The sequence below is a fragment of the Rana temporaria genome, chromosome 10 (assembly GCF_905171775.1).
Source record: "Rana temporaria chromosome 10, aRanTem1.1, whole genome shotgun sequence".
Lineage (NCBI taxonomy): Eukaryota > Metazoa > Chordata > Amphibia > Anura > Ranidae > Rana > Rana temporaria.
The window spans coordinates 50,023,677-50,047,883 of NC_053498.1; the positions used below are offsets into that span (position 1 = coordinate 50,023,677).

The 24,207-nt window shown below is 47.8% G+C and overlaps 1 protein-coding gene across 1 annotated transcript in view; it reads right to left on the reverse strand.

Moving 5' to 3' along the window:
- LOC120916559 (receptor-type tyrosine-protein phosphatase H-like) overlaps positions 1 to 24,207 on the reverse strand; it is a 1,518,207-nt gene that overhangs the window by 1,114,818 nt on the left and 379,182 nt on the right. Inside the window, exon 4 of the mRNA XM_040327609.1 lies at positions 1,678 to 1,947. Within this exon, the coding sequence (XP_040183543.1) occupies positions 1,678 to 1,947 (270 nt within the window). The remainder of the gene's footprint in view (positions 1 to 1,677; positions 1,948 to 24,207) is intronic.

The window sequence follows — 24,207 nt, forward strand, 5'->3', positions numbered from 1 at the left end:
TGCATTCCTCGTCAGAGAATGATGAGGGGGAATTGTCGTCCCTACTGGACGTTAAAAGAAATATTTTATTTTATTTAGAGGCCACTAAGCAGTTTAGACTTAGTGATTCCCTTTTTGTTAATTTTTCTGGTACCCGTAAAGGTTACGGGACGTCTAAATCCTCTATAGCCAGATGGCTAAGGATGTTAATTACTGAGGCTTATCAGATAGGGGGTAAAGAACCACCAATTGTCAAAGCACACTCTACCCGGGCAGTTGCAGTTTCTTGGGCAGAGAGAGCCGGAGCTTCCCCGGAAGAGATCTGTAAGGCGGCAGCCTGGACATCCTATTCAACCTTTGCAAGGCATTATCGGTTGGACCTTATGTCAGATAAAGATCAGGCCTTCGGACGAAGGGTCCTACAGACAGTGGTCCCACCCTAAAAAAGAGTAAGTTTCTTGCTTATCATCTCAAGAGGCTGTCCTGGAAGACGACTAGAGAAAAACCGGAGTTAGGCTTACCGGTAACTCTGTTTCTAGGAGTCTTCCAGGACAGCCGGAGTTTTTCCCACCCGGTGTCAATCTAGGAACTGGTAGTGTGGTAATGATCTAACGATGTGTAGATTGTGTCTTTCAGAGTCTTCTGTTATTTCTCGGGCAAACTGAGGAGGAGACCTGGAGGACTGCCCTTTAAAGAAAGGGGTGTACGTGTTTCCTGTCCCGGAGGGAGGAGCCCAAGGTCTCAAGAGGCTGTCCTGGAAGACTCCTAGAAACAGAGTTACCGGTAAGCCTAACTCCGTTTTTTTTTTACTAAAAATAGGTAGAAGAATACGTATCGGCCTAAACTGAGGAAAAAAAATGTTTTTATATATGTTTTTGGGGGATATTTATTACAGCAAAAAGTAAAAAATATTGCATTTTTTTCAAAATTGTCGCTCTATTTTTGTTTATAGCGCAAAAAATAAAAACCGCAGAGGTGATCAAATACCACCAAAAGAAAGCTCTATTTGTGGGGAAAAAAGGACGCCAATTTTGTTTGGGAGCCACGTCGCACGACCGCGCAATTGTCTGTTAAAGCGACACAGTCCCGAACTGTAAAAACCCCTTGGGTCTTTAGGCAGCAATATGGTCCGGGGCTTAAGTGGTTAAAGCAATGTAGAAATTTCTTCATTTTTCATTGCATTGATTTTTTTTCTTGCTAAATACTCCTGACACTAGTGGAATACAGGGGCGAAGTGGGTGGATTATATAAGGGGTGTGGCTTATGAGAAGAGGGAGTGGTCAACAAGGAGGGGCGGAGTCTGGCGCCCCCCCCATTCTGAAAATTCACCAGCCACCACTGGTGGGGAGAAGGAGCTTAAGTCAAGAGTGCATATAATTACAATATACAAATATATCAAAGGTGACTCGAGTAACTTTAATAAACTGTTTACTATAAGGTCCCAGAAGAGGACACATGACAATACATTTAAGTTAGAAGAAAGGAGGCTTAACATTAGATAGTGGAAAGGGTGTTTTCCTGTTGGAGCAGTAAAATGTTCCCTGATATTAGCTGAGAATGTCAAAAAATATATAGATGTGTTTCTCAGGAAGCAGAATAAACAGGGCTATGGGAAGTGTTAGAGAATAAAAAGATAAATACACATGGATGGACATGTGTCTTTTTCCAAGTTTATAAACTAAAATTATGCAAACTTACAAGTTGTGGCATTAGCCATTTCAGAAGCCCGGCTTGAAATTTTATTTTCAGTGACTGCATAGACTGTGATATTGTAGTCTGTTCCTGGTAAGAGACTGTGCACTATTATGCTGTTATTGCCTAAATCTGTCATGTTCTGAAATCCGGGACCTTCCCCGGTTACGTTGTATGTGTAAGTTCTTGCATTTATATCATTAGAACGTTTCCATGAGATGGTCACACTGTTTCCTGATATATTGGTTACTGTTAATCCAACAACTACAGAGGGCACTAGGGAGACAAAATACAAAAAAAAGTGTTATGAATATGTCATTAGCAAAAAATTACATACGTTAATACTATTACAATAAATCTAAATGATAACAGTCTGGGATCAATTACATTTTCTAAATTGATGTTTATGTTACATTTTATCACATATGGTATACAATCTTTATTTACAAACTCATTTTTAATTAGACAGGTGCAGCCATTACTCTAATTCCGCAAAGAGTTATGGGGTTTTTAAAGATACAGTACAATAGAAGCAGTTTGCTTGTAGACTGTCTCTCTTTAATGAAAACTCCATAATCCATACCTTTGACTACAGATGGCCATAAATGGATCATATACTTTTTTTTGTTCAGTCAGTGGACTGAATGAAAAAAAGGAATGGACTCCTCCATCCACACAATTGAGGTGGATAAAAGAATCCTCCCAGCTGAGACATTGTATTCTGACAGCAGGGACTCTTCGCTATCAGAATACACTGATCAGCAATTGCAGCTCATTGGCTGTAGCTGCTGATCAAAACCATTGTACATCAAGCCTGTTTGATAGAAGTCGTTTGTTAGATCAACTGCTGTTGAGCGGGAGCGGCCACACGTAGATTGAAATTCGGACAATCCCTGCAGACCTGGCCAAATTTTGATCCATCTATGGCCAGCTTTATTCAATTGTGCAAACAATTCACCAACTAAAAGTAAGTGAGTCAGCTCTTACTAACATATACATATATATATATATATATATATATATATATATATATATATATATATATATATATATATATATATATATATATATATATATATATATATATATATATATAATATATTACATATATACACACAATGTATGCTCCGGTAGGTACCCACGTGGTGGGTGCACGTGGGTAGGCACCCACCACGTGGGTACCTACCGGAGCATGATGGGACGGTGAGGCCTATATAAATGGGATGCAAGGCGTGCTTCCATCATTGCAGTGAGAAGAGGCGTCGAGTCAACATCGGAAGAGGGGAGAAGAACAGAAGAGAAGAACATGACGTCACAGAAGACCGCGCTGGCTGCCTGTTAGTAATTGAGCTAACACACGAAGATAGCAGGCAGCCAGCGCTGAAGGAGAAGGCACCGGACAGCTGCAGAAGAACCGGGGTGCGCCGAGTCAACAGCGGAGAGCGGCGAAGATAGAAGAAGACCCCCGGATAGCGGAGAAGACCCCCCCCGGAGAGCGGAAGAAGAAGCCCCCCCCTGGAGAGCGGAGAAGACCCCCGGAGAGCGGAGAAGACCCCCGGAGAGCGGAAGAAGAAGCCCCGCCTGGTATTAGAGCTAATAAAGAAGACAGGGGGGCCTCCGGAGCAGACTAATAAATTATTTTAAAAACCCTTGTGTTGTGTGTTTACTAACTATCACTTTTCCTCCAGGTGAATGGGTAGGGGTACGATGTACCCCATATCCATTCACTTATTGTGGGGGGCCGGTATCTGGGGGCCCCCTTATTTGAGGGGACTCCCAGATTCCGATAAGCACCCCGCCCGCAGACCCCGACAACCAACGGCAAGGGTTGTCGGGAAGAGGTCCTGTCCTCATCAACATGGGGACAGGGTGCTCTGGGGTGGGGGGGCCCGCAGTGCGCCCCCCTGCCCCAGAGCACCCAACCCCCCCATGTTGAGGGCATGCGGCCTGGCACGGCTCAGGAGGGGGGGGGGGGGCGCTCGCTCGTCCCCACTCCCATTCCTGGCCGGCCGGGTAGCGTGCTTTGGATACGGGTCTGGTATGGATTGTAAGGGGACCCCCTACGTCGATTTTTCGGCGTAGGGGGGGTCTCCTTACAACCCATACCAGACCTAAGGGCCTGGTATGCTCCTGGGGGGGGAACCCATGCCGGTTTTTTCTTTGAAAATTGGCATGGAGTTCTCCCTCAGGAATGCATGCCGAGCGACGCTGTCAAATTATTATTTTTTTCCCGACGCAACTTTTTTAAGCCGGCGCGATCCACAAAACTCGGCGTAACGTAACTTTGCGCATGCGCAGTACGGCTGGCGCGGGAGCGCGCCTTATTTAAATGGGACTCGCCCCATTTGAATAGGAACGCCTTGCGCCGGCCGGATTTAAGTTACACAGCCTGAAATTTCTAGGTAAGTGCTTTGTGGATCGGGCACTTAGGTAGAAATTTTAAGGCAGTGTAACTTAAATGGGATTTTTTAAGTTGCGCCAGGTTTTTGTGGATCTGGCCCACTGTGTGTATATATATATTGTAATGTTTGGGGGACCAGCTTGATCGCAGGACACAGGCTTCTTAAATCAAAACTGTGGTTTATTAAACTTAAATGGCTTAGCAGCAGCAAAAACAAAAGAAATAACAGTCTCACCGACTTGTACAGCTCAGAACTGCTATCGCAGTTAAACAGTCCTTTCAGGTAAGTCCTTCAGTAGCAGGTTTTTAGGCAGGACACTGCCAAGTCCTTTCACAGCTTTTCACAGCTTTTCATAGCTTCCACAGCTTTCCTTGTCCACCATTCACCATGCATTGGACTCTCCTACACTCCTTCCTCTCACCTGCACTTCCTGTCTGCTTTAAACTACTTCCTTAGACAGGTGCATTTACCCTTTCCATTCCCTTAAAGGCACCACAGTCCAAACAGAGGGGAAATATAACGTCCTTCCAGGACCCAGCCATGGCGTCCTGTACATATCCCCCCCCCCCCCTGTGCCCCAACGCCAAGGAGGTGGAGGCAACAGTGGAGCTCAAACAATGGACTCGGGAGAGGGCATCTGCATTTTGATGCAGTCTCCCGGGCCTATGCTCCACTACAAACTTAAATTCTTGGAGCGCCAGGAGCCAACGTGTAATCCTGGCATTAGTCCCTTTACCTTGCCTTAGCCACGTTAAAGGGGCATGATCAGAAATTAACCTAAATTTCCTCCCCAACAGGTAATATCTGAGGGACTCCAGAGCCCACTTAATGGCCAGACACTCTCTTTCAATAATAGCGTAGTTTTTCTCCGCTGGTGTCAACTTCCTACTGAGGAAGACTACTGGGTGCTCCTCACCATGAACAACCTGTGATAATACAGCTCCCAATCCTACATCGGAAGCATCAGTTTGGACAATGAACTCTTCAGAAAAATTGGGCGCTATCAAGACAGGGTGTTGGCACAGTGCTGACTTGAGCTCCAAAAAAGCCTTCTCAGCGTCTGCATTCCATTCCACCATGACCGATTTCCGACCCTTAGTCAGATCGGTCAATGGAGCTGCCAATGTGGCAAAGTTGGGTACGAACCTCCTGTAGTATCCCACCATGCCCAGGAATGCACGTACCTGCTTTTTTGTGAGGGGGCGGGGCCAACTCTTTATAGCCTCTACCTTGCTGACCTGAGGTTTCACCACCCCTCTACCCACAATATAGCCCAGGTATTTCACCTCCTCCATTCCCAAAGCACATTTTTCAGGGTTTATTGTAAACCCTTCTTTCCAGAGAGAGTCCAGTACTGCCTGGACTTTGGGCAAGTGCGACTCCCAGTCTCTGCTAAAAATGACTATGTCGTCCAAGTACACTGAGGCATACTTCCGATGAGGTCGTAAAATCCTATCCATTGCTCGCTGGAACGTGGCTGGAGCAGTTTGCAGTCCAAAAGGCATTCTTTTGTACTGAAAACTCCCCTCTGGAGTAGAAAAAGCAGTTTTCTCTTTAGCAGCCTTAGTTAATGGGATTTGCCAATACCCCTTGGTAAGGTCTAATGTTGTGATATACCTAGCTGGACCTAGTCTCTCAATAAGTTCATCTACCCGGGGCATGGGGTAGGCATCAAACCGTGAAACTTCATTAAGCTTCCGGAAATCATTGCAGAATCGCAGAGTCCCGTTGGGCTTTGGTACCAACACAATCGGGCTCGACCACTCACTCTGCGATTCCTCAATGATCTCCAGGTCCAGCATCTTCTTTACTTCCTCTGAAACGGCCTTCCTTTGAGCCTCTGGGATGCGGTAGGGCCTGACAAAAACTTTGACTCCAGGTTCCGTGATAATATCATGCTCTATGATACTAGTTAGCCCCGGCAAGTCTGAAAACTTCTCTTTATTTCTCTGCAAGAACTCCTTTGCCTGCTGACTTTGGTATTTAGATAGGGTATTTGCTACTTGGACACTCTCCACCCCAACCTGTGGCTCAAGCCTTGCACTAGCCAGGGAGGTCACCGGTTCCCTGTCTGTCCAGGGCTTTAACAAGTTGACATGATATATCTGATACGATTTCCTCTTGCCTGGCTGGTGGACTCTATAATTGACCTCTCCCACTTTTTCCACAACTTCAAAGGGTCCTTGCCACCTGGCTAAGAACTTACTTTCCACAGTGGGAATTAGCACCGCTACTCGATCCCCCACTTGGAAGTGCCTTATTTTAGCAGCCCTGTTATAGACCCGTCGTTGAGCCTCCTGGGCTTTTTGCAAATGCTCTTTGACTAGCGGCATCACGGTTTGGATCCTTTCCTGCATTTGGGAGACATATTCCAGGACACTCTTATGCTGAACAGGTTCACTTTCCCACTCCTCTTTAACCACGTCAAGAAGTCCGCGAGGTCTCCGCCCATATACCAACTCAAAGGGCGAAAAACCCGTGGAGGCCTGGGGCACTTCCCGGATAGCAAACAGGAGAGCTGGTAACAGGCAGTCCCAATCTTTCCCATCCCTTTGTACCACTTTCTTGAGCATAGATTTAAGGGTCTTATTAAAGCGTTCCACCAACCCGTCCATTTGGGGATGGTAGACCGATGTGCGTAGCTGTTTAATCCGGAACAGCTTACACACATCGGCCATAACCCTTGACATAAACGGGGTACCCTGGTCTGTGAGTATTTCCTTGGGGAAACCAGTCCGTGTAAACATCTGGAATAATTCCCGGGCAATGGCCTTTGAGGAGGTATTCCGCAGGGGTAGCGCCTCAGGATATCGGGTGGCATAGTCAAGGATCACCAATATGTAGGAGTGACCTAGAGCTGACTTTACCAAGGGACCCACTATATCCATGGCTATCCTCTCGAATGGGACCTCAATTATGGGCAGAGGGACCAAAGGGCTCCGAAAATGAGTCACCGGAGCGGTCAACTGACAGGTCGGACAAGAGGTACAGTATCTCTTTACCTCTGCTTTCAGACCTGGCCAGTAAAACCGGTCGGTGATCCGTGCCTCCGTTTTTTCAACTCCCAGGTGTCCCCCTAACACATTGTTATGGGCCAGGTCCAGAACCTTTCGTCTATATTGTTGGGGTACCAACAATTGCTCTACCACATTTTCTCTCTCCTTGGTAACCCGATACAGCAATTCATTATATATTGCAAAGTGTGGCCACCTCTCATTCGCACCTGGCTCTTGGGGAACCCCATTTACTACTACAACTTGTTCCCGTGCATGGGCCAAAGTGGGGTCCTGCATCTGAGCAGTCCCAAATGCCCCCTGGGGAACACCCAAATCTGGCAAGTGGGAAAGGCTCCTCCCCCTTAGTGTTATGGTAGGTCTGTGGACCACATATCTTGACATCCTCAATAGTATCAACACTACTTTCATCACCATTAACCCAATCATTGGCATTTTCCCCATCTGGGTTCACATTAACGTTTGGCAGTTCAGGGTTATCCCTCTCAGCAGCAGGAACAGGGGGGCTAGTTTCTCCCCAGTCTCTGAACTGTTCTCCTTGTTCCCACAGTTTTGTAAACAATGGACAGTCTCGTCCTATTATAACATCATGCACCAAGTTCTTTATCACCCCCACCTCTTGAGTAACAGTGCCACATGCTGAGGAGATAGACAACGTGATGAGCGGGTACTCTCTAGTGTCCCCGTGAATGCATACCACCCGTAAAGTTTTTCTTACCGGACCGATCTTCCCAATCACTCTAGGATGAACCAGGGTTACCATGCTTCCAGAGTCCAACAAAGCCCGGGCAGGGAGGTGGTTCACTTGGACTTCACACTCAAACTTTTCCTCATCCAGGTCGAGGTGTGTGGTGCACACTTTGTGGGCACAAAAAGACCCCCTCCGAAGAACCCCGCATTCCATGGGCTCCTCTTGCAGTGGGCAGTGTGCCCGGGTATGACCCCAGGAATGACATCGCCAACATTGTACATCCCCTCCTCTCCGAACAGGAACAGAACGCTGCGAAGGTACTGGGAGTGTCTCTTGGCCTTCCGGGGTGTTTGTCCCAGGGCTCCTTGGAACATCCTTTTGAAGGGCAGCAGTTGGTCGAACAGGCCGTGGCAGACTAGGCCCTATGCGCTTGGTAGGTCCGAGCAGGTCCTCCACCACTGTATATCGTTCCACCATCTCAACAAGGAGGTTTGCTGTTTTGGGGTCTCCATGGCTGACCCACCGTTGAAGGTCATCTGGCAGGGACCTCAGGTATCGGTCCAGCACGACCCGCTCCACGATTTGGGGGCCAGACAACACCTCAGGCTGCAGCCATTTTTTTACTAGTTGCACCAGGTCATGCATTTGAGACCGGGGTGGCCGATCTGGATGATATTTCCATTGGTGTACACGTTGGGCCCGAACGGCCGTAGTCACCCCCAGATGAGCCAGAACTTCTGCCTTTAACTTTTGATAGTCTTTAGCATCATCTGGTGGCAGGTCAAAGTAGGCTTTTTGAGGATCTCCAGTGAGAAAAGGAGCAATGAGGCCGGCCCACTGGTCCTGAGACCATCCTTCTCTCTCCGCTGTCCTCTCAAACGTAGCAAGAAATGCCTCTACATCATCGCTCAGGGACAATTTCTGTAGAAAATGGCTTGCCCTCACAGTCACCTGGTTGCCAGGGGCAACAGCCGCTTGCTGGGCCGCCAACAGGCGAGTATTTTCTTGCTGCAGAGCCAGCGCCTCTTTGTGGTAAGCTTGTTGTGCCTCTAGCTGGGCTGCTAAGCGCTGATTAACTTCCTCATGGCGAGTCTGCGCTTGCATGTTAGCCAAGATCAGCTGTTTAATTAGCTCCTCCATTGCTTCAACTTTCAATGTTTGTGCAGCTTTAACCCAGGACATAAATTCAATGTACTGTCTCTTTAAATGTCAGTTCAATATAAAGTCCAATGCAAAAAAGAAAAAAAAAAAAAAGTTTTTTTTTTTTTTTTTTTTTTTCTCATCTTATGCCTGTTATTCTGTCCTGCCCGCATTCGAGCACCAGTGTAATGTTTGGGGGACCAGCTTGATCGCAGGACACAGGCTTCTTAAATCAAAACTGTGGTTTATTAAACTTAAATGGCTTAGCAGCAGCAAAAACAAAAGAAATAACAGTCTCACCGACTTGTACAGCTCAGAACTGCTATCGCAGTTAAACAGTCCTTTCAGGTAAGTCCTTCAGTAGCAGGTTTTTAGGCAGGACACTGCCAAGTCCTTTCACAGCTTTTCACAGCTTTTCATAGCTTCCACAGCTTTCCTTGTCCACCATTCACCATGCATTGGACTCTCCTACACTCCTTCCTCTCACCTGCACTTCCTGTCTGCTTTAAAATACTTCCTTAGACAGGTGCATTTACCCTTTCCATTCCCTTAAAGGCACCACAGTCCAAACAGAGGGGAAATATAACGTCCTTCCAGGACCCAGCCATGGCGTCCTGTACAATATATATATATATATATATATATATATATATATATATATAAAACTCAACGTGTGTATGTATGTATGTTCCAGCATCACGTCCAAACGGCTAAAGATATTAACATGAAACTTGGCACACATGTTACTTATATGTCAGCAACAAACATAGGATGGGTGGTTTAACCCTTACCCACCCCCATTTGCCATGGTCGGGGTTTTCCTTTAAAGTCCCATTCAACTCTATGGGAAATACATGTTACTTCATAACTTCCAAACGGCTGTAGATATTTCGATAACACTTGGTCACATGTTACTTATATGTCCACTTAAACTATAGGATAGTTAATTTATCCCTTAACTACCCCCATTTGTGAGGGTCGGGGTTTTTGTTTAAAGTCCCATGCAAATCAATGGGAAATGTATGTTCCCACATAACTACTGTACGCCTGGAGATATTTCAATAATACCTGGTACACATATTACTTATATGCCAAATAAAAATATATGACAGTTAAATTAACCCTTACCTACACCCAGTGCTGGGACAAGGCCATTTGGTGCCCAGGGCGAAGATGGAAAACTGCGCGCCCCCCCCCCCCCCCCCCCCCCCCCCCGTTTTTAAGAAAGAATCAATGATGGCTCAAAATAACACAAACACTTTTTTTATCTGCCATTTTTTATTAACAAAGTGCTGGTCACCTCAGTCAGCCTCCTCCACCAGCACACTGGTGGCAATTGATGGGGCAAACTGGCAGCACACTGGCGGCAATTGATGGGGCAAACTGGCAGCACACTGGCGGCAATTGATGGGCACACTGGTGGCAATTGATGGGGAAAACTGGCAAAAATTGATGGTTACAGTCTGTAACCATCAATTGTTGCCAGTTTGCCCCATCAATTGCCGCAAGTGTGCTGCCAGTATGCCCATTAAACGCAGCCACTGTGCCATCAAACACAGCCACTGAGTGGCTGTGTTTGATGGCACAGTGGCTGCGTTTAATGGGAACAGTGGCTGCGTGTGATGGGCACAGTGGCTGCGTTTGATGGGCACAGTGGCTGCGTTGATTGGAATTGATGGGCACACTGGCAGCAATTGATGGGCACACTGGCGGCAATTGATGGGCACACTGGCAGAAATTGATGGGGCAAACTGGCAACAATTGATGGTTATAGTCTGTAACCATCAATTGTTGCCAGTTTGCCCCATCAATTGCCGCCAGTGTGCCCATCAAACGCAGCCACTGTGCCATCAAACACAGCCACTCAGCTCAGCTTGATGGCACAGTGGCTGTGTGTGATGGGCACAGTGGCTGCGTGTGATGGGCACAGTGGCTGCATTTGATGGGCACAGTGGCTGCGTTGATGGCAATTGATGGGCACACTGGCGGCAATTGATGGGCACACTGGCGGCAATTGATGGGGCATACTGGCAACAATTGATGGTGTGTTGGCACAGTGGCTGCGTGTGTTAGCACAGTGGCTGCGTGTGATGGGCACAGTGGCTGCATGTGATGGGCACAGTGGCTGCATGTGATGGGCACAGTGGCTGCGTGTGATGGGCACAGTGGCTGCATGTGATGGGCACAGTGGCTGCATGTGTTGGCACAGTGGCTGCGTGTGTTGGCACAGTGGCTGCGTGTGATGGGCACAGTGGCTGCGTGTGATGGGCACAGTGGCTGCGTGTGTTGGCACAGTGGCTGCGTGTGTTGGCACAGTGGCTGCGTGTGTCGGAACAGTGGCTGCGTGTGATGGGCACAGTGGCTGCGTGTGATTGGCACAGTGGCGACAATTGATGGCACAGTGGCTGCGTGTGTTGGCACAGTGGCTGCATGTGATGGTACAGTGGCTGCGTTTGGTGGCATAGTAAGGCTGCAATTGATGTTTTTTTTTTTTTTGCTAGTCAGAGAAGGCATGGCTCAAAATAACGCAAAGTGCTGGTCACCTCAGTCAGCTTACCCCCCCCCCCCAATACAGCCATTTAATTGCTTTAACAGGTTCTGTTCTGTTCTGCTTACTTTTTAGTAGTCAATAAGTCTCCTTTGCAGTACTGTAGCATAGCACACTGCTGCTAGGTTCCTAGGCACGCTCAGGCTCCTCGTGACTAGTCCTTGCCAGTTGCCAGCTCAGCAGACACAGCTCCCTGCGCAGTGCTGCTCCGAGTCCTCCCTCTCTCAGCCCGCCTCCGGCCGTGACGTCACGCGGCTCACGACGCTTGAATGGACCAACTGACTCCATAGGGGGAGTTAGTAAACAAAGAGGAAAGGGAGCCAGGAGGTGAGGAGCGCACTCGGCAGCCGCTGCCCGTGCTTACTACTAGTACTAGACACACAAGTGTACTGGTCTGGCGGGCGGCGGCGGAGGCTGCCTGTTTGTCAGAACTGCGCCCCCCTCCTATACGGAATGGTAGCGCCCAGGGCACTCGCCCCGCCCGCCCCTGCCTTGTACCGGCCCTGCCTACACCCTTATATAAAAGATGGGTATATTTATATTACTATGATTTTCCTCCCCAAAAGGTTAAGATAGGAAGACCGGGCAACGCCGGGTATTCAGCTAGTATATATATATATAGTGGGTGCTGCAGCCTGAGACTTACATTAACACAGGCAGGCTGACAGGGCCGAGTTCAGAGTGTCTGCAGCTGGGAGGAATTCCCCCCCTCCCTTTACTTCGCACTGTGGATGAGTCAGAGGCATTCACAGTAGATTTGTGATTCTCATTTTAGCCAGAATAAAAGCGTAGGGGGCTGTTTTAAGCCCCCCAAGCACATGGGAATGCTTCCTGCAGAAAGGAGTGGTTTCTAGGGACCCCTTTCAGCCAGCACACCTGGGGAGTAATGAGGAAGGTTAGCTCCAAGAAAGGGGGCGGGGCTTAACCCCCCCTTACACACCTGTAACCTGTAAGGTAAGGGCTTAGGCAAGGTAGACCAGGGACCAATAAGGGTCAGGATTCAGGTCACCTGGTGCAAGGGAACGTTCTGGAAGGTTAGGAGCCTATTTAAGGAAGGGACAACAAGCTGGGTGACCAGGCTTGCAGATATCTTTACCTGTGAACTCCTGTCTGCTGCTGCTGCGTTCCAGAGAGATGAAGAGCCTAGTGCGTCGCATCCTGGAGAGAGCGGGGGCTGAGGATGGTGAGGCCTGGATGCAGCAATGCCTGTCGCTATCTCCCAGCCAGGACGCACGTGAGGTACTTTCCTCCACGGAGCGGAACATGTCCGCGGTCCCTGCCTCTCCCTCGCTAGTCACCGCTGGGTCCGCCCCCTCCTTTTCGCCAGCACTATCATCCTCCCCCTTTTATATCCCTCACCCATTCGACGCCGCGGCTTCCGCCTCATGGTTAATGAACACTGCCACTGTCAATCCGGAGGTGTGCCCGCCCATTGGCAGTATGGAGGAGGACGCTCCTGCTGCTTCTCCAGCACACATCAGCGTCCAGGAGCCTTGCCCTCAGAAGCGCAGGAAATCCAACAGACTTGCCCCGGCGGCTCAGGACGTCATGCCACCCTCAGGCAGAGGGTCGCAGAAGGGTAAACACAGCGCCAGTCAGCGGGGGGCCGTGGCAGGGGGTTGGGCACCCCTTCTAACAGCCATTTGGCATCTCCAGCTTTTTTCTCCTCACAGGTCACAGCGCAGGTTTCACCTACTGCCAGCGCAAGGGGACCCGGGCTGCTGGCCAATCTTGGCGGCAGCAATAGCAGTACCAGGAACACAGCTGGAGCCAGGGAGGACATGCATTCCCCTGGCACCCAAGAAAACATAGAAGCTCAACAAATTCCAGTGGTGTGCTCTCAGCCGGCCCCGGTGTCAGGCCCAGGTAACAATGATTTTCCACAATTACAGTTGCTAACCTCCCTCACTGCATCGTTGTCATCACTTATTGCTGGCATGACCCCGGGTGCAACAGTCGGTCAGAACGTTCCTTGCTCCGCAGCAGCTGTGTGGGCTAGCCAGGATGAAGGGCGAACGAGTCAGGAGAGGAGGGGAGCTTAGCACAACCTGTGTCTGTGCAAGCAACAAATAGTTTGGATATTCCAGCAAACGTTCCGGAAACCTGTGCCAGGGAAGCCCTTCCATGCACATTGTCTCCACTGGGATATCACTTACCTGCATCTTTAAAAGAGAAAATTGTTAAGGGGGAATTTGTGGACTTACTGTCACTGTTACCCTCTGCAAAGGAGTCTCTATTTAAGGATAAAAAGGAAGAGAGAGGAGAGGAAGATAGGCGCAGGCCGGTGTCCAGAAGCTTCAACAATTGGTTGCAAGCATTCTTGATCTATTCCATTGTCATTTGTGAGAAGTACCCTGAAAAGAGCGTGGGATTGTTGCAACATCTGGACATTGTGCTGGAGGCTTATAAGAACTTTGGCGGTGTTTCGTGGTTCACATACGACGAAGCATTTAGACAGAAGTTATCAGTTCACCCCAATCTAAAGTGGGGTGCTAAAGATATTGGTTTGTGGCTTAACCTTTTTCTGCCACAAAGAACATTTAATCCTAAACCGCAGCTTGCAAGCCCAGGTACACCAGGGGCTACATATAGAAGAGGCATATGTTTCTCATTTAACGATGCCCAGTGCAAGTTCCCGGGCTCATGTAGGTACAGACATGAGTGCGCTTTTTGCGCAGGTGCACACCCCGTTGCAAAGTGCTTTAAGAAGATGGCTGTCGCCAACCAGCCACAGTACAGGGAGTCCTTTCCGAAAAGCGTTATCCCCGGTGAGGCTGCAAAGACTGCTCCCGTGGCTTCAGGTCTACACAGACAGACAGATGGCTAGGTTGATATGGGAAGGTTTCGATCAAGGTTTTGTACGCCCTCAATTTGAAGGTCAGGGTTGCGAGGTCAGAAAAAACTTAAGGTCAGCGCTAGATTTACCAGAGGTAGTCAGAGAGAAGCTTTTTAAAGAACTTAGCCAGGGTAGGATTGCAGGCCCCTTTTCACATCCCCCCTTTATAAATTTCAGGATTTCCCCTCTTGGGGTAGTTCCGAAAAAAGAGAAGGGGTCATTTCGGTTGATACACCATCTGTCCTCACCTATTGGAAATTCACTCAATGACCAAATTAGTGAAGAAATGTCACATGTAAAGTATTTAACTTTTGATGATGCATTGGTGAAAATCCGCCTGATTGTCAGGGGTGCATTTCTTGTGAAGGCAGATATACAATCCGTCTTCCGTTTATTACCAATTAACCCCTTATCCTTCAATTCCCTGGGTTTCGTTTTCGATGATTGTTTTTTCTTTGATCGTTGCCTCCCAATGGGCTGTTCTCTATCCTGCAGCTACTTCGAGTCTTTCGCTACCTTTTTGGAGTGGGTGGTACAGAAGCAGTCGGGGTCACCCTTCCTGGTCCACTATTTGGAGGATTTTCTTTTTTTAGGTTCTTCTTCAGCTGACTGCTCAAAGGTGTTAAATTCCTTTTTGGAGGTTTGTAGTGATTTTAATATACCTCTAGCACAAGAAAAGACGTTGTACCCGTTTAGTTTTTTTGGGTATCACCATCAACACGGTTGCGATGGAATTTGAGCTGCCGGCTGAAAAAGTTACCCAATTGAGAGACAGTTTGTACATAATTATCAGAAAAAAGAAAGCCATTTTAAAAGAGATTCAAAAATTGCTTGGCCTGTTGGCGTTCGCAGCTAGAGTGCTCCCGGTGGGTCGAATTTTTTCTCGGCGGCTCTATTTGGCCATCGCGGATTTCAAGTCTCCCACGTCTCATGTCAGAATCTCTTCCGAGATTAGAGAGGACCTGTTAGTATGGTTGCAATTTTTGGAGAAATTCAACGGTAGAGCAATTTTTCAATCAGAATTTGTGACGGATCAGGATTTTTGTCTATTCACAGACGCAGCGGGCTCAGTGGGTTTCTCAGCCTTGTGGAAGACCCATTGGTGCACTTCGTTGTGGAATCCATGCTGGAGGAGCAAAGGTCACATTAAAAATATTGTGATCTTGGAATTTTTTCCCATCTTGGTAGCGTTGGAAATATGGGGTGAGTATTTCAGAAACAAAAGAATACTTTTCAGCACGGACAATAAGGGGGTGCTCTTCGCGGTGAATTGCTTGTCTTCCAAGTCCCCCCCAGTGATCTCCCTGATTCGTTACATGGTATTTAGATGTTTAAGTTAAAATATTTGGATAAAGGCCTGATATATTCCGGGTAAGCAGAATGACATCGCGGATTCTCTCTCACGGTTACAGATGAGGAGATTCAAGGCTCTGTTCCCAGCCGCGGACGAGGTGGGGATCCAGTGTCCAGAACACTTATGGGACCTGATCTAGGATTTGTGCGTACAAACATCTTAAAATCTATTGCGCCCGCTACCATGGCGACTTATTCCTCGGCATGGCGGATTTGGCTGTCCCACCTGGGTTCCCTGGGTTTGAATCAGTTTGCGTTTTCAGAGAAGCTGGTCTTATCCTTCCTGAATAAGCTGTTGGCCAGTTCTTGGTCTTGGTCCCAGGTAAACAAGATTTTGGCGGGGGTTTCTTTTTTCGGGAAACTTAACAACCTACCTCCGTGCTCTTCGTTCTTTTCAGTTCATCAAGCAATGAAGGGATACAAAAAGGCTTCTCCAACCATTGATAGTAGGATGGCGGTTACTCCACAGATACTTACAAAATTGTGCGCAGTGGTTGGGTCCATATGTTTTTCACGTTATGAGGCGATTCTTTTTCGTGCAGTTTTTTCGCTATTGTTTTTCGGGGCTTTTAGGATTTCGGAGATCATCTCCCGTAATAAAAAAGCTGATTCAAACTTTAAAGTGAAGCATTTGTTTTGGGAAGACTCTCATTTTTTCTATTTTCATTGCAAGGTCAAAGACAGACCAGTCGGGTAAGGGAACTTGGCTGACATTGCACGCCTTCCCAGATTCTCCCATTTGCCCAGTAAGGCTGGTGGGCCATTTCCTACAGGTTAGAGGTTTGGCAGGCGAATCATTTTTTATGCATGAGAATGGCTTTCCGTTGACCATTTACCAGTTCAATACCGTTTTCAGAAAATGTCTAACCGCATTGAACATGGGTGAGTTGCCCCTCTCGTCGCACTCATTTCGCATAGGTGCGGCGACGGAGGCAGCTAGACTAGGTTTAGATGTAATCAATATTAAGCGCATCGGTAGATGGCAGTCAGATGCTTATAAGTTGTACATTCGCCCTCACTCTTCATTTGATTTACAGGACAAGTCCTATCCATATGGATCGTAGGGCATTCCTTTATATTCTGGGCTGAAAGGAGAGCTTCGCGAAGAGTTTGTACCGGAAGCTTGAATTTTGATCCTAAGTTGGTGAATATCTGTTGGCATGGAAGAAGGGGTATGGTATGGCAAAACTTGTTCAATGAGTTGAATATGATGTTCCATTCCATGCCGATTCCGGATGTTTTGATCCTCCACCTAGGTGGAAATGATTTAGGCCATACTAAGACTCTAGACTTGATTTTTCAGATTGAATATGATTTAAGTCAGCTTAACCTTTCTTTTCCAGGAGTGCGTTTGTTTTTTTCTGAGATTGCTCCAAGGTTAATTTGGTTAAACTCTCCATTAGAAAAGGTTAGAAAGAGGTTAAATAGAGCAATAGCAAAGTTTATGCCGGAGGTGGGAGGTTTATCTTTTCGTCATGTAGACCTGGAAGGTGGGTTTGTTGGGCTGTATAGATTAGATGGAGTCCATCTATCGGACATTGGGCTCAACATTTTTAATAATGATTTGCAGAGCATGGTGGAGTTGGCCGCGAGGTTGGGTGGTTGGGCTGGTCCGGTTTCCAGGAAAATAAATGGAAACAGGTCCGGCTAGTGGGGTTGGTTAAAAGAAAAAGAGTTAAATCCAACCTGAGTCGTGGTGGCTGGGTTGAGGACTGTTGGTGGTTTTAAAAAAAATGTTGAGTGATGTGATTATTCACAATGTTGGTATGGTTAATTGTTATTAAAGATTAATGAGAATTTGATAAGTAATTTAAAACCAGTAATAAAGGCCTGCGGCCAAGTTTAACCCACCTCATGTTTTGTAGTCATTATTTAATAGTTCAACATTCTGCATACAGTCCCATGAAAGCGGAGGGGGCTGTTTTAAGCCCCCCAAGCCCATGGGAATGCTTGCAGAAAGGAGTGGTTTCTAGGGACCCCTTTCAGCCAGCACACCTGGGGAGTAATGAGGAAGGTTAGCTCCAAGAAAGGGGGCAGGGCTTAACCCCCCCTTACACACCTGTAAGGTAAGGGCTTAGGCAAGGTAGACCAGGGACCAATAAGGGTCAGGATTCAGGTCACCTGGTGCAAGGGAATGTTCTGGAAGGTTAGGAGCCTATTTAAGGAAGGGACAACAAGCTGGGTGACCAGGCTTGCAGATATCTTTACCTGTGAACTCCCTCCCCCCCTCCCTTGTCGCGGCCTTAAAATATTACGTGGTACCCCCTTTTGGTTTTGTGAATAAACATTAGGGGTTGGTTAAAAGAAAAAGAGTTAAATCCAACCTGAGTCGTGGTGGCTGGGTTGAGGAATGTTGAGTGATGTGATTATTCACAATGTTGGTATGGTTAATTGTTATTAAAGATTAATGAGAATTTAAGAAGTAATTTAAAACCAGTAATAAAGGCCTGCGACCAAGTTTAACCCACCTCATGTTTTGTAGTCAATATTTAATAGTTCAACATTCTGCATACAGTCCCATCGTGCAGGCAGGACAACCCACTCTGCGCTTTCTCCTGTTTTTCATTGGCAGAGGAAAGCTGGCCAATCAAGGGAGGACTGCAGGAGCAGCAAGGAATTCTGGGAGATGGAGTTCTCAACACAGGCTGCTTCATTGAAATCTATACAGTGAGAACAACAGATTCCAGCAGGAGAGAATGGATCTTACCCCCAGAGGCTTCCTGGGAGAAAGGAGAGAGTTAACACAAGGTTGGAGAAGGACAGGATGCTGGAGCAGGGGCTATGGGCCATGGGCCGGAGTCAGTGTGATCGTTCCTGCTAAAGCCCTGACATTGGCGGCAATATCCAAAACTAAAGGAAGGACCCGGGGAGCATCTCAAGGCATCCTTGTCAGCATGTGGTGTTTCCATGAAGAGGTGGCCAGTCGTGCACCCGTAAGAACTGATACCACAATATTCTCTCCCTCAACCTCTTTCCCAACCCTCCCTAAGCAAGAACACTGAACTGTTGTTGTTACTCTGCCTCATTTAATAGGGGAATCTGTGATGCTGTTATACTCTGCCTGACGGTGATAGTTCCCTGCCTGATTTAACTGAAGTTTGCCAACACCATTAGAGTCCTACTGTTTACCAAGCCTCTTTGGATGCACTTCGTTCCCCCCAACTAAAGAAAGTCAACAGGTGCACCACCTTAAAGTCATTCAAAGTCTTAAAGAGCTCCATCTATACTCAGGACTCTAGTCATTTCATGAACAGGTTCAAGTTGTAGATTGATTCAATGCACTGGGTTAGGTATTGTGTTTAAGCAGGCCTGCTGGGACTTTGGTGCTAGGGTGAAGATGGGAGAGAATTGACATAGAGACCAAGGTTCATTCCTTTACCCTCCTCCTACTTGGATTCATATAGCCCAATTTAGGTAGAGTTTGCAGATAATTCAATGAAGTAAAATCCAATTTTGATATGTTTTTCTCATGTGTTTACCTCTGCTCCTAGGGTTATTTCACTTAAACGAGTCCCTAGATTTCTTTAGTGACTTTGCTTTTTGTTTTACCAATACCTATTTGCTTACTACTCTGTATTACCAAGCATGAGGGGGCCCTCCGGAGGATGAGGATTAGAGATGTCCAGAACTGTTCACCGGCGAATAGTTCCCGGCGAACATAGCTTGTTCGCGTTCGCCGCGGCGGGTGAACATATGCGATGTTCGGTCCGCCCCCTATTCGTCATCATTGAGCAAACTATGACTCCATTTTAGATTCATTCGAAAGCTGCAGTCTTAGTGAGAGGAGGGACAGTGTAGCTGCAGCTGATTTAATAGGGAAATCGATAGCTAGGCCAGTGTATTCAGTGTCCACTGCAGTCCTGAAAGACTCATCTGATCTCTGCTGTAAGGACAGCGTCCTGACAGCACCCCAAAAAGCCCTTTTAGGGCTTGTAAATCAGTCTTCTTTTTTTTTTCTCTGTAATCTAATTGCAGTTGCCTGCCAGCGTGTGTGTCAGGCTCACAGTGTATACTGTGCCCACTTGCCCACTGCCACCACTCATATCTGGTGTCACAGTAGATTACATTAAAAAAAAAAAATTTTTTTTTGACTGTAATCGAATAGCAGTCAGTTGCCTGCCAGCATTTGTGTCAGGCTCACAGTGTATACTGTGCCCACTTGCCCACTGCCCAGTGTCACCACTCATATCTGGTGTCACAGTAGATTACATAAAAAAAACATTTTTGACTGTAATCGAATAGCAGTCAGTTGCCTGCCAGTATGTGTGTCAGGCTCACAGCGTATACTGTGCCCACTTGCCCACTGCCCAGTGTCACCACTCATATCTGGTGTCACAGTAGATTACATTTAAAAAAGAAAAAAATATTTTTACTGTAATCGAATAGCAGTCAGTTGCCTGCCAGCGTGTGTGTCAGGCTCACACCGTATACTGTGCCCACTTGCCCACTGCCCAGTGTCACCACTCATATCTGGTGTCACAGTAGATTACATTTAAAAAAGAAAAAAATATTTTGACTGTAATCAAATAGCAGTCAGTTGCCTGCCAGCGTGTGTGTCAGGCTCACACTGTATACTGTGCCCACTTGCCCAGTGCCACCATATCTGGTGTCACAGTAGATTAGATTTAAAAAAAAAAAAAAAAATGTTTGACTGTATTCGAATAGCAGTTAGTTGTCTGCAAGCGTGTGTGTCAGGCCTATAGCGTCTACTCTGCCAACCTCTGCCAGTGTCACCAGTGCCACTCATATTTGGTGTCATAGTAGATTACATTTAAAAAAAATCAACAATTTTGACTGTAATAAAATAGCAGTTAGTTGTCTGCAAGCGTGTGTGTCAGGCCTACAGCGTCTACTCTGCCAACTTCTGCCAGTGCACAGTGCCATTCATATCTGGTGTCACAGTAGCTTGCACGCAAATCTACTAATCTAAAAAAAATGACAGGCCGAGGCAGGCCACCCCGCAGGGGCAATCGTGGTCGTGGTGCTGTGATTCCCTTTGGCCCTAGAATAATGCCCAGTGTTTAGAGGCCACGTACCTGAACTCGAAAAGTTCTGAGGACATAGTTGACTGGCTAACACAGGACACCCAATCTTCTACAGCTTCCGCTCGGAACCTTGACACACCATCCTCCTCCAGCTCAGCTTCGGGCACCTCTCAAGTTACCACTCGCCCGCCTGCCGCCACCACCAACACTAGCACCACAGCTGCTTCACTTGATCTGTCAGAGGAGTTATTTACACATCAGTTGGAAGAAATGAGTGATGCGCAACCATTATTGCCAGAGGATGTAGATAAAAGGGATATGTCTCAGTCAGGCAGCAGTACCCGCTGCTCCTTCTTTTGCTGAGTTGTCAGATACAAGTGAAGCGGTTGATGATGACGATGTGTCCGTGGATGTCACGTAGGTGCCTGCTCGAAGAGAAGAACAGGGGGAAAGTTCAGATGGGGAGACAGGGAGGAGGAGGAGACGAGTTGGAAGCAGGGGGAGGTCATTGCAAGGAGCTAGTGGCACAGTCAGACAGCATGTATCGGCACCCGGGGTCAGCCAGACAGCACGCCAATCAACGCATGCTGTTGCCACCACCAGAATGCCGTCATTGCAAAGCTCAGCAGTGTGGCATCTTTTTGTGTGTATCTGCCTCTGATAACAGCGATGCCATTTGCAACCTGTGCCAAAAGAAACTGAGTCGTGGGAAATCCAACACCCACCTAGGTACAACTGGTTTGCGAAGGCACATGATCGCACATCACAAACGCCTATGGGATCAACACATGATGACGAGTACAAGCAGCACACAAGCTCAAAGCCACCATCCTCCTCCTGGTGCAGTATCTTCGGCCACATCAACCACTGCTGTCCTCCTTGCCCCCTCTCAACCATCCACCACTCCGTCTCTCGCCTTGAGCAGTTCCTGCTTATCTGCCCACAGTCAGGTGTCTGTCAAGGACATGTTTGAGCGCAAGAAGCCAATGTCACAGAGTCACCCCCTTGCCCGGCGTCTGACAGCTGGCTTGTCGGAACTCTTAGCCCGCCAGCTTTTACCATACAAGCTGGTGGAGTCTGAGGCCTTCAAAAAATGTGTAGCTATTGGGACACCGCAGTGTACCCGGCCGAAATTTCTTTTCACAAAAGGCAATCCCCAACCTGTACTCTTATGTGCAAAAGGAAGTCATGGCATCCCTGGCACACAGTGTTGGGGAAAGGGTCCATCTGACCACTGATACCTGGTCTGCAAAGCACGGTCAGGGCAGGTATATCACCTACACTGCGCATTGGGTAAACCTGCTGACGGCTGGCTCTGCAGAGGAATTGGTGGTGACACCGCCACGACTTGCAGGCAGGCCTGCTGCCACCTCCTCTACTCCTCCTACTCCATCCTCTTCGATAACCTCCTTGGCTGAGTCCTCTTCTGCTGCTGCGTCTTGCTCCACATCAACTGCACCCCCCAGCTCCCCAGGGGCTATTTCACATCCCGGATACGACAGTGTCACGCCGTCTTGGGGTTGACTTGCCTGAAAGCAGAGAGTCACACCGGACCAGCACTCCTGTCCGCCCTGAACGCACAGGTGGATCAGTGACTGACTCCGCACCAACTTGAGATCGGCAAAGTGGTGTGTGACAACGTAAGCAATTTGTTGGCGGCATTGAATTTTGGCAAGTTGACACATGTGCCGTGCATGGCACATGTGTTGAATCTGTTTGTACAACGCTTTGTGCATAAGTACCAAGACTTACAGGACGTCCTCAAGCAGGCCAAGAAGGTGTGTGGCCATTTCAGGCGTTCCTACACGGCCATGGCGCACTTTTCAGATATCCAGCGGCGAAACAACGTGCCAGTGAGGGGCTTGATTTGCGACAGCCCGACACGTTGGAATTCAACACTCCTAAAGTTCGACCGCCTGCTCCAACAAGAAAAAAACGTCAACGAGTATTTGTACAGCCTCTGCGCAGCTGGGAATTTTTTTGCCACGTTACTGGACGCTCATACGCAATGCCTGTAGGCTCATGCGTCCTTTTGAGGAGGTGACAAACCTAGTCAGTCGCACTGAAGGCACCATCAGCGACATCATCCCATTTGTTTTCTTCCTGGAACGTGCCCTGCGAAGAGTGCTGGATCAGGCCGTAGATGAGCGTGAAGAGGAAGAGTTGTGGTCACCATGACCACCAGAAACAGCCTTATCAGCATCGCTTGCTGGACCTGCAGCAACGCTGGAAGAGGAGTGTGAGGAAGAGGAGTCAAAGGAGGAATGTGGCTTTGAGGAGGAGGAGGAAGACCAACCACAGAAGGCATCCCAGGGTGCTCGTTGTCACCTATCTGGTACCCGTGGTGTTGTACATGGCTGGGAGGAAGAACAGACCTTCAGTGAGATCAGTGAGGACGAGGAACGGGACATGAGTAGCTCGGCACCCAACCTTGTGCAAATGGGGTCTTTCATGCTGTCGTGCCTGTTGAGGGACCCTCGTATAAAAAGGCTGAAGGAGAACGACCTGTACTGGGTGGCCACTCTACTAGACCCCCGGTATAAGCATAAAGTGCCTGAAATGTTACCAAATTACCGGAAGTCGGAAAGGATGCAGCAGTTCCAAAATAAATTAAAAAGTATGCTTTACACAGCGTATAAGGGTGATGTCACAGCACAATGGGAATCTAACATGGGAAGAGGTGAAAGTAATCCTCCTACCACGACCACGCCGGCAAGGACAGGATGCTTTACAGGCGTGTTGTTGATGGAGGACATGCAGAGCTTTTTAAGTCCTACGCATCGCCACAGCCCTTCGGGGTCCACCCTCAGAGAACGACTCGACTGACAGGTAGCAGACTACCTCGCCTTAACTGCAGATATCGACACTCTGAGAAGCGATGAAACCCTTGACTACTGGGTGTGCAGGATTGACCTGTGGCCTGAGCTATCCCAATTTGCGATAGAACTTCTGGTCTGCCCCGCTTCAAGTGTCCTTTCAGAAAGGACCTTGAGTGCAGCAGGAGGTATTGTCACTGAGAAGAGAAGTCGCCTAGGTCAAAAAAGTCTAGATTACCTCACCTTTATTAAGATGAATGAGGCATGGATCCCGAAGGGACTGACAGTGGGCGATACATTTGACTAAAAAAGGCCTGATGAGATGAGCTGCCTTGGGATAAAAATGGTCCACACGCTGCTGTATTTTATCTCTGCATGCCGGATGACTTGCGTGACTTATCCACCACCAACTAGGGTTCAAGCCGCAATGTTTTAGTGCACTTTCTGCCTGTAAAACATCAATTTTTCTGGCCGCTGCTACAGTCATATCACTTGGGCAGGAGGTGCCATGATGAACAGCAGTGGTAATAGGAGTATATAGAGTGGGAAATAACTTCTGACATAGGTGTCTTGACTGAGCAGCAGCAGTAGTAGTAGTAGTAGTAGTAGTAGATATAGTCATATCACTTGGGCAGGAGGTGCCATGATGAACAGCAGTGGTAATAGGAGTATATAGAGTGGGAAATAACTTCTGACATAGGTGTCTTGACTGAGCAGCAGCAGCAGCAGTAGTAGTAGTAGTAGATACAGA